The 9,189-nt window shown below is 48.4% G+C and overlaps 5 protein-coding genes across 5 annotated transcripts; 1 reads left to right on the top strand and 4 right to left on the bottom strand.

The window, feature by feature from the left end:
* Window positions 1–360: 360 nt before the first annotated feature.
* Window positions 361–603, bottom strand: BGZ61DRAFT_348634 (uncharacterized protein; the record flags this gene model as incomplete). The annotated part of the gene is made up of 1 exon (XM_046240076.1): window positions 361–603. A coding segment is annotated over one exon (243 nt), but the record flags the coding sequence as incomplete, so codon positions are not given.
* A 1,124-nt stretch (window positions 604–1,727) lies between these two features.
* Window positions 1,728–3,028, bottom strand: BGZ61DRAFT_531371 (FAD binding domain-containing protein; the record flags this gene model as incomplete). The annotated part of the gene is made up of 3 exons (XM_046253692.1): window positions 1,728–2,066; window positions 2,123–2,935; window positions 2,996–3,028. 3 exons carry the CDS (start codon window positions 3,026–3,028, stop codon window positions 1,728–1,730), a joined length of 1,185 nt encoding a protein of 394 aa, XP_046106437.1.
* Window positions 3,029–3,554: 526 nt separating this feature from the next.
* On the top strand, window positions 3,555–4,467 carry BGZ61DRAFT_306773 (dienelactone hydrolase; the record flags this gene model as incomplete). The annotated part of the gene is made up of 4 exons (XM_046238747.1): window positions 3,555–3,694; window positions 3,746–3,814; window positions 3,866–4,055; window positions 4,117–4,467. Coding segments are annotated over 4 exons (750 nt in total), but the record flags the coding sequence as incomplete, so codon positions are not given.
* A 467-nt stretch (window positions 4,468–4,934) lies between these two features.
* Window positions 4,935–6,035, bottom strand: BGZ61DRAFT_349304 (Intradiol ring-cleavage dioxygenase; the record flags this gene model as incomplete). Its single annotated transcript, XM_046240138.1, has 3 exons — window positions 4,935–5,205; window positions 5,262–5,743; window positions 5,790–6,035. 3 exons carry the CDS (start codon window positions 6,033–6,035, stop codon window positions 4,935–4,937), a joined length of 999 nt encoding a protein of 332 aa, XP_046106435.1.
* A 429-nt stretch (window positions 6,036–6,464) lies between these two features.
* Window positions 6,465–8,972, bottom strand: BGZ61DRAFT_574854 (uncharacterized protein; the record flags this gene model as incomplete). Its single annotated transcript, XM_046256173.1, has 7 exons — window positions 6,465–6,767; window positions 6,819–7,555; window positions 7,605–7,705; window positions 7,751–7,894; window positions 7,951–8,187; window positions 8,250–8,326; window positions 8,426–8,972. 7 exons carry the CDS (start codon window positions 8,970–8,972, stop codon window positions 6,496–6,498), a joined length of 2,115 nt encoding a protein of 704 aa, XP_046106434.1. The 3' UTR covers window positions 6,465–6,495.
* Between the last annotated feature and the right edge of the window lie 217 nt (window positions 8,973–9,189).

Genomic DNA, 9,189 nt, shown 5'->3' with positions numbered 1-9,189 from the left:
TACGTAGGATTGTTTGATAACCACTGGGAAGCCTAACATGCCGGCGCGAACCTTGGAGGAGAAGATGAATTGACCCGCCATGGCGATGCTTTTTAGGCCGAGTGGTATATAGGCATTCGCTGCAATTGGCTTTATTAACACCTCGAGTAGGAACATCCAGTTGTTGTAGTCAATATCGTCGCAAATAAAACCAAAGCCTCCTTCGCGACTATAGAATATTTCGCCCATAACATTAAATGTATATCTCCGGAGCCATAGAGCTATATTGAAAACTTCTCCCGAATGACTAAATTCCTTTATTCACTGCTTAAAAAGTATAATGACTCTATCCACACTTAGTTTATAGCTGAGTACTGTAGCTTAGGTGTAGATATGGGCTACGGCTCGTCTTTGCTTTGAGTGAACTTTATTATCAACTACGGCAAAATTATTAGGCCTGGGCGAGATTTTGGCGTTAAATAGCAGATAGAAGTTGGACTTTAGAAAATTCTGCTTCGGCCTATAGATAGTTTCAATTACTTTGGCGTCGGCTACCTGAATATAGCCTGGGGCAAGCTGTACTATTAGCCTATACTTTTGGTGGATTGGCAACTGATAATCCTCCTATTTGCTGGTAATAATAGCCTTGTAATATCAAAGAGGAGTAATAGATGCCCAGAAGGGTCTAGGGAAGTTCTTCAATGGATGAAAGTAGTGATTGTAAATTGCCAATGTGAGCAAGTACAAAGTTAATACTGCGGCGATAGACTGGAGAATGGAAGCGATGTCTGCTTGAAGTAGAAGGTCTGGTAGGGGCAGAAGGTCTGGTAGAATCATGGTGATCTAAATGCGGCTGGTGTTTGTTGAACGAGTTTTGTTATAAAAGAAACCTGTTGAGGCTGTGCAGAAGCTGATACTAATGCTGTGCAGAAGCTGAGACTAATGCTGTCCTAAACTGATATTGCAGCACCGGGACAGGGCAACTTGAGGGAACTTCAAGTAGGGCGACTATGGTTTGTAGTAACTAACAGTACCGTTACGGTCCCAATGTTACCCCACGCCCCGTCTGGGGAAATAGAAAATCTGGAGACCCCAGCCCTACCCACCCTGAGGTTTTGTGCAAAGCCTTCGAGGAGTCTTGGAGTAACTCTTTGGTGATTTTGGTGGGGAAACTCCGCGTGCCACGTGTATCGGGGTATCGGGTTTTAACGGCTATTGCGGAAGTGAAGCTTCTCGCGCATATGATCATTTTCATCCGCTAAATGCAACACCGTTAGACTCATGAAGACCCCCTGAACCAGTGAACATACAATTGACAATCTCAGCGATGCAGAAGGAGACCCGTTCTAGATCCTATTAAGCTGTTGGTTAAAGTCAAGGATATTGAGAGAATTGACAAGTATTCCAGGGCACATAAAGCCCTGAAGAGGAGTCGGTAGTAGCCTAAGAGGCTTATTTTAATGCTACGTTTATCAATTAGCAATCGTGGTTAGTGTAGTGTAGTGTAGTGTAGAGTTAATGATGACCTCGATGCAGTGGTTGTGTTAGTTGTGCTATGTGGTCGAGATCGTGTGGTGGCAAGGTACAGGCTTACTTGCTGGTCTGGTTAGATAAAATCGCCCCCAAAAAGAGTTTAATGGTATGAATTCTAGTTTTATGTTTGAGAATTATATGATTTTGACTAAAACTTTGCAATTTACGGTATTATGCCTTGAGAGTATGTATAAAGGATAATAACCCACTCCTCGTTACTCCGCCCTGATTCCTATTGTTGCAACCTTACTTCGTATGTCCGTAACCCATCGCTCCTTGTACATCTTTTGAAACAAGGTTGGTGAGTCGATTGCAGGGTTCCTCAATATGCGCATAAATCCATCCTCGCGTTCAACGTCAACGGGGTTATTCTGAATGCGTGTCTTATTTTGCGTCGTCATCGGATCTATGAAGTAGCTAAAAACCTCTCTGCGGACATCTGCGTAGATATCGAGCACCAGTTCTGGATATCCCTTATTGAGAACCATGATCAGAGAATCTGCCAAAGCCTCGGTATCAAGCAGACCTGTAGAAAGTCCCATCGCACCCAGGGGCTGCGCATATGGGAAGTCAGCGGAGGTTGCTTGGGGATATGTTCGAGATAACGTACGCAGTTCAGATGAGCAGCATCCCCAACTAGGAGACATCTACCTCTTTTTATGGTCGAGGCGAGGCGCTGATGAAGGTGATACACCGTCTTCTGGTTAACCTCATACTCTAGCGGTCTCTTTCCTACCATGACCTTCTCGTACAAAGACTTAACATTCTCTGGCGCCAAAAGCTCTTCATCGGTATGAGGATCTTTGCTGTCAACTGCGATTGTATATCTCCACTGCGATGGTTGCCCCAACTTGGGAGGCGACAACGGAATCACCACGGCCCAATTGACAGGGTCGATGATGAAATGCGGTGCGACATGGGGCATTTCGTCATTCACCCGGGTTACGTTGGTCGTAATAACGCGCTCTGGCCAAGTATGGCCTGGGAAAGGTATCTTGAGGAGCGACCGAATGGTGGACCTTCCGCTATCACTTCCCACTAGGTAAACTCCCTTAAACTTCTCTATTTCTCCGGATCCAAGGTTCTTGACATTGAGGGTGACACTGTTACCAGCCTCCTCGATTGTGGTTGCTTCTGCCTGATAGTGGATAGTGACATTTCCAGTGCCAACGGCTGCCTTCTTAATGATGGCAGCTAATTTAGACTGAGGAAGTATGAGCTGCTTGTCTTGAATATATCCAAGTTGCTTGCTAAATGTCTTGCTGCCGTTGCCGTTGTCGACTGGGGGGCTGCGAAATAAGAGGCCGTTTTCCTTATATCCTTCGGTGGACGCGGCGTCCCAGAGTCCAGATTCTTGAAGCAGGGTTAAGATCGGGCCATAGTACCCAGAGGCTCGCGGTGATTGGTCTGGTTGTATTGATTTCTCAAACACGTCAACTTTGATACCTCGCTAGCCAAGTCTCAAAGCTATAAAGAGGCTAACTGGGCCAGCCCCGACAATCAAAATATTCGACATTGTGTGGAATTATGTGGAATTGATAATATGGCAGAGTTTAGGACGGGTTTTCGTGCCTTAATGTTAAATAGAAGATATAATGTGGTTGTTTTCAGGCAATTGAAGACTTGCTGTGCTAATAAGCGAGCCCCAAAGGCAGCACATTCTCTTATTGTAGAAGCGGAGAATTCTTTGCTAAACTAAACCAGGCCTATCGACACTGACCCTACCGATAGCGGCGGGGGCTCGAAATCAGATTAGCACAGCTTCTCCTCACCGCCCCATTGTCCACATGGTGCAGAGCCGCCCGAGGGAGCGAGTCAGTTCCGGTGGGGAGCGAGAGAGCTCTGGTGGAGAGCGTCCACCGGACTAACCGAGTGCAACAGGAGCTCTTGGGGAGCTTTCCATTCACGCTGCGAAAGCTTTTTGTAACCCGTAGCCCGCTCCTCCAAGTTCATGTTTAACATTTTCCGTTATCGTAACTCATCCCACCTCTACTGTCACTGAGAACAGATCCTTTGTTTATTTTTGATAGAGCATTTAAATCATGACATCTTATAGCCTGGGACCTTGCTGCTTCCAGGGCGTCAAACATGAAGGCGAAGCTCACGGACGGTTTGAAACCATTGGTGACTTTGAAGTCTATGTTACTGAACCAGCATCCCTAAATGGATGTGGCATACTCTAGTACTCTCTTCACCGCCATCGCCATGAGAGCTTTGTCTAACAGCCAACCAGTCTCACGGATATAGTCGGGTATAAATTTAATAATGCCAAACTTGTTGCAGACCAATACGCGGCAAATGGGTACAGCCAATGTGTTATCATTGCAGAGCATCGGACTAACAACCTCTGTAGATATCTTGTCGTGATGCCTGACCTGTTCTATGGCGACCCGGTGCCCTTGAATGCCGACATGGCGACTTTCAACCTCCCGAACTGGATGCAGGGCCAACTAGGAGCGAAGAAAATTCCTCACATACTGCAAACAGTGGACCCGATTGTCGAACAATCGCTCCAAACTCTTCGCGACAAGTACAAGTGCAAGGTCAGAAAACTCACCACCCATGATATCATTACCAGCCAGCAGAATTAACAGCACATCGCAGATAATTGCAGTCGCCGGGTATTGTTTCGGCGCCAAATACGCGGTGCGAGCTCTTGCCTCGAGCAATATTGATGCTGCCTTCATTGCCCACCCTGCCATGATTTCCAAGGAGGAACTGGGAAATATCAAGGGCCCGCTGGCTATAGCAGCCGCTGAAATTGATGCCATCTTCCCTGCTAGTGAGCGGCACGAGTCGGAAGAGACTTTGAAGGCGCTCGGAACTCCTTTTCAGATCAATCTTTACTCGGGTGTTCACCATGGATTCGCGGTGAGATGTGACCTGAGCGACAGAGTGCAGAGACTTGCGAAGGAGTCTGCTTTCCTCTTGGCACTTCAGTGGTTTGAGGCTTATGCTTTGAAGAAGTAGATGCTTGCTCATCTAGTTAGACAAATAGACGTCCTTCCAACCTCCTATTTGAGGTGGTTTTCGAAACCTACCAAGTCCCTTACTGAGTATTAAATGAGATGCCCGCTCCCTCAAGGGCGACTTACCAGCAGGAGGAAAAACCCAGTTTCCTCATTACACACCGATACAGCTACGATGGCATTCACGAGAATCCTCACCGCCCGACTTATCAAAAGAGGCCGCAATTGCCTCCCAAGTCGAAGATCACATCTCCTGTCCCTTACTTACGTGCCAATAATCCTCCGCCTTGCGGCAATTGACAGGTAAAACGCAGGTCTATTCATGCATCACAGAGCGGCGCTCCAAGAGTTGACGAACGTAACTTGCTTCTAGCAAACGATAGAAGGATCCCATTCGTGATAGGCAATTCAATTGTTTGTAACTCAATATGATGAGAGTTTTTCATCTGCCATTCAGTCGACATCGGGAACTGGCATCCCATTCCAAAGTTTATACTCAAAGCCTGCGGCGCCAAAGGCCTCCTGCGTCTTTTTATTTCTCAATTCGGCCGACTCTTGTTCAGTCACAAGCACGAAGTCACGCCTCAAGACCTTACTCTGTGCCGAGACTCCGTATCTTTGTGCCGTATCACCGTCAATTTGGTCGAGGTCGACAAGCAGGGATTCCTTCACCCCAAACACCGGGTCACTGCTTTCGAAGGGGTCTCCGCGGAGGTATAATGCTCTAGAGGTGCACCTAGTCAGAAACCCGATAAATATGTAATGGAGTAGGCTACCCACGTGATGAGATGATCAAACTTCTTCTTTTGAAACATGAAATGCATATGGCTCGGCCTATAAGCATGTCGATGTAGCAGCTTCAAAAGCTTTCCGACAGGTCCGTCATGCGGAATTGGATACGGAACAGGTGTTATCGCCTTGAACCAGAAGGCCCCATTCTTGTCACTTTTGATGACGCATCTCCCATCCGCGGCCTTTCGGTCTGTGTATTGCGTGTCGTAAAGGCCAGTCGAATCCGTCTCCCAGATGTCGACATTGACACCCTCTATGGGCCTACCGGAGGTGTCTTTTATGGTGCAGAGCACTAGAAGCGGCTCGCCGTGAGGGTCATGCGACATCAAATCTCCGTTGTTCAAGTCCGGAGCATCATGAGTATGAAATGGTCCCAAAAGTGTGCCTTCGGTCGAATGCGGTGGTTTCGGGTGATCGATTGAATCCACCACGAGGGAAAGACCCAAAATATCTGACAGCAGGATGAATTCCTATCTCGTCAGAAACAAGTGCTAGCTGCGATGGACCCTATCTTACCTGTCGCAGTTCCGTACATGTCTGGCCGGTTTCTGTCAGAAACTTCAACCCTATCATCCACTCTTCGGAACTCAGTCTGGTCTCTCGCGCGAAGTCATGAAGATGAGTGACGAGCCGTCCAATCACCCATTTCAAACGTGGATCAGGGCAGAGAGAATTGATTGTGTGGACATTCTGCGTGATGGTATTTGCAGAAAGATCCATCATTGGTGGTATCTGGCTCTTGATTTTGATTGCGTCGTCCATATCTTCACAGGCTCGGCAGGAAAGTTCTAAATAATAAGTTCAGCTTTCGCTGCTAGGGACGTTCGAAGAAATTGGTTACAGTGGACAATTTTTTATTGTAGCTTCCCCAATTGAGATCCAGGGAACAGGGCTAAATGAGATAAACACGCACCTCGGGGCGTGATATATCTACAACGAACCCAGCCTGATCGTATAGTGTCTTCTCTAAGCAGATGGGGTAAGTAACTACCTACAGTACACACGCTGCAGGTGGGGTAAGATAATTCCAGGCAAACGACATACCCCACGTGGAATGTCGGCAGGAGAATCATGGATGGAGTACAGACCAATGATTACGGAGGGTACAATACAATCAGGCACTTAATCATTCATCGGATGATAAAGACAGTGATGCTTATTCATCGGGTTCATTTTGATGTTTCTGGTCCAGTCCGACGATAGTCGTATTATTAATACTTGACTAAGAACCAGCAAGCCGCCAGCTTTGACTTTCAGCGTAGTTTTTCAACGCATCAGCCAATGTCGTTTGGATACCCCACACTGCAGAAGATTCCAATACTAATGCCCAGGCATATATCAATTGTGTCGACTGAGGCTTTTGTTTGTTCGATTGCCCAATGTCCACCTCCGCAAGAATCTCTGCCCCTAGTTCCATACAATCTTTTTCGTCACTTGTTCGCTTATATTCAGGGCGGGACGAGACCTCTCTCATCCACGCGCTGGCGAAGAGACCTTGCATGCGAACATTAGAGCCATGTTATTATAGCATGCGGGGAGACTTACAGCATTCTATTGAGACGAGGTGTAGCTGTAGGCTGTGTGATGGCGCCCTGCCTGGAGTCTTCAGTGCCATGCCTAGCCTGATTCTTGTTCGAAGTGACTGCAGAGCATGCACGGCAGTCCTCAGTGTTGAGTTGGATCTATCGATCTTTATGCAGAGCTCCTTCATGCTCTGTGAAATTTTCATTGCGTCTAGGGAGACTATTGCAGATCGAACCGACGAAAAGTCTGTGTGAAGTCTCATGTGCGCCAGTCGAAGCAGTGCAGCTGCGTTCATTGAGACAGCACCATGGGGGTTGCGAGACGATAGTGAGCATTCCGAATCTTCTTCCCAGAAGGCTTGCCACTTTCGAATGGCCAAACCTGAGGCCTGGAAACTTGATGCCTCAAGAATTGACGCCTGGAAGAAGTCCCACGTATTGCCTCGAGTCCAGATTTCGGGTTGCAATCTCCACATCCGTTGCACGATCGCATGTAGCATTACATAGGCCCCAAAGCTGCTGATCCTGTTGGACTGGGGCTGTGAAGAAGAGAGAAGACCGCCGAGGGCCTCATTGAGACAAATTTCTTTGCCCTGGACTTGATTTCTAGCTTCCAACCAGGTCGCTGGCGTGGTAGCTGCCCAGTCGCTCTCGCGGCAGGGGAGTGGAGCGTCACCCATTTCGCGGTTGAGTAGAGCTGGAGCGGCATTATAGCAAATGCTGAGATTGTTCAAAATCACGAAGCCAGCGCATTTTGTTCTAGAGCCCCCGTTACTGAACTGTCTTCAAGGTGGATGGTCGAACTTACCGTACGGATGTCTCACAGTCGATCCAAGTCTTCCACCGAGTGAAAATGTCTTCGTTGGGGCCGAAGTCATTAAATTCGGGAGCTTTCTGATGGCGCAAGATCTGAAAGGGTTAAATTCTGTCTGGCTCGGGTCAAGAAGAGCGTACAGTTGCAAATAGGGACGCCCACGACAAAGCCTCGTCAAGCGGTTTGCGCTTTCCATCGGCTATGCCGTAAGCTATGAGGATCAGGATCGATTGTATCAACCACTCAGGTTGCTCCTCCGTTGACAGTGCAAAATCAGAATCAATCTGTCACTTCTCAGTCTCGCTGATCGTCATCCGAGGGCGCAGGGAGGTTCACTCACATGCTTGATGACAGATGATCGGCCGGCTCGATACAGAGCCTGGGCAGTGACGCTGTCTCCGTTGTGACAGGAACTTAGCGAGGCCATGGCGATCAAAAGAGTAGGATGAGCAGACTCCGCCCTCCAAGTTGGAACGTGGACGAATGGCAGGTATGTCAGGAAGAACTCAAAACAGTTGTTGAGGAGCCTCTCAAACGCGAGGCACGAAGGGAGTCTGAGGCTGTCCATCTCGTTGCTCTGCGTCAACTTTAGTCATGTTGGGATATTATATTGGCGGAAAGGAAGCTTCAATGCCCTACCTGAGCAAACGCGGCTTGAACTTCTTTTTCCAGCTCTTGACGCTTATCGGTGGAGATCTCACAGGATCCTCTCCAACCTTGTTGGCTAAGTTTGGTCGAGAGGCTGGAAGACGGGGAGTGCGTGGGATTGAGGAAAGTGCTGTCTCCTTGGTCTAGACGTTCACCGAAGATCTCACCTCCGAGTAGTGTGTCGTCGGTTGAGAATGGAAAATCCCCGCCGCCAAGAAAGAAGTCGATTTGGTCAATGGAGCTTATGGACGGCTGAGACATGAAATGGAGCACAGCAGAGTCATCTGGAAAGGCCTCCATGTGCACGGTACTGGTTGTCTCCGGCACCTCTTGTGCCGACTGATCCTCTGGCTGTGCTGGGAGAGAGGTTTCTTCCACGGCGGGTGCAGCTGTACCCACGGGAGCATCTACCGGTAGTGCTAGATTCATTATTGAGTCGACTCTAGGCAAGGCAGAATGGTAGCGTAGGTGATGACGTTTGATGACATCTTTACGGGAAAATGTACTTTCGCAATGGCTGCACTTGAAGGGCTTTTCGTTTCGGTCTGGGTGCGAAGTCAGCATAAGAGGGCAGCTGAAATCCTGAGGATATTGGGGATGCTTGCGGGAACGCTCGTGCCTGGTCAGATGTTCGGCGCGTGCGAAGGACCTTTGGCAATAAGAACATCTAAGTCGGGCTCTCGTCTGGTTCCGCCTTCCGCCGCCGGCAAGCATACTCGGGGTGGGATTCAGGCCGTTGCCCCAAAAGATCAAGATTTGTTTAGTCGTAAGGCCTCTAGAAGGTCAGAGGAGGCATGGCAGTTTGGCTGACTGCACCTCCGACTCTATTCAGCTCTCGTCGGGCTTGATCCTTCTTTCGCCTCGAAGTTAATCACAATATCCCTGCTGGTTGAGACTGCAAATGGCAGCTGTGCAATGGAAGGTAGTCGGC

The sequence above is a fragment of the Ilyonectria robusta genome (assembly GCF_021365365.1).
Source record: "Ilyonectria robusta strain PMI_751 chromosome Unknown BGZ61scaffold_7, whole genome shotgun sequence".
Taxonomy (NCBI): domain Eukaryota; kingdom Fungi; phylum Ascomycota; class Sordariomycetes; order Hypocreales; family Nectriaceae; genus Ilyonectria; species Ilyonectria robusta.
Note: the sequence above shows the minus strand (reverse complement) of the source record. Positions and strands in the feature narration are given on the sequence as shown.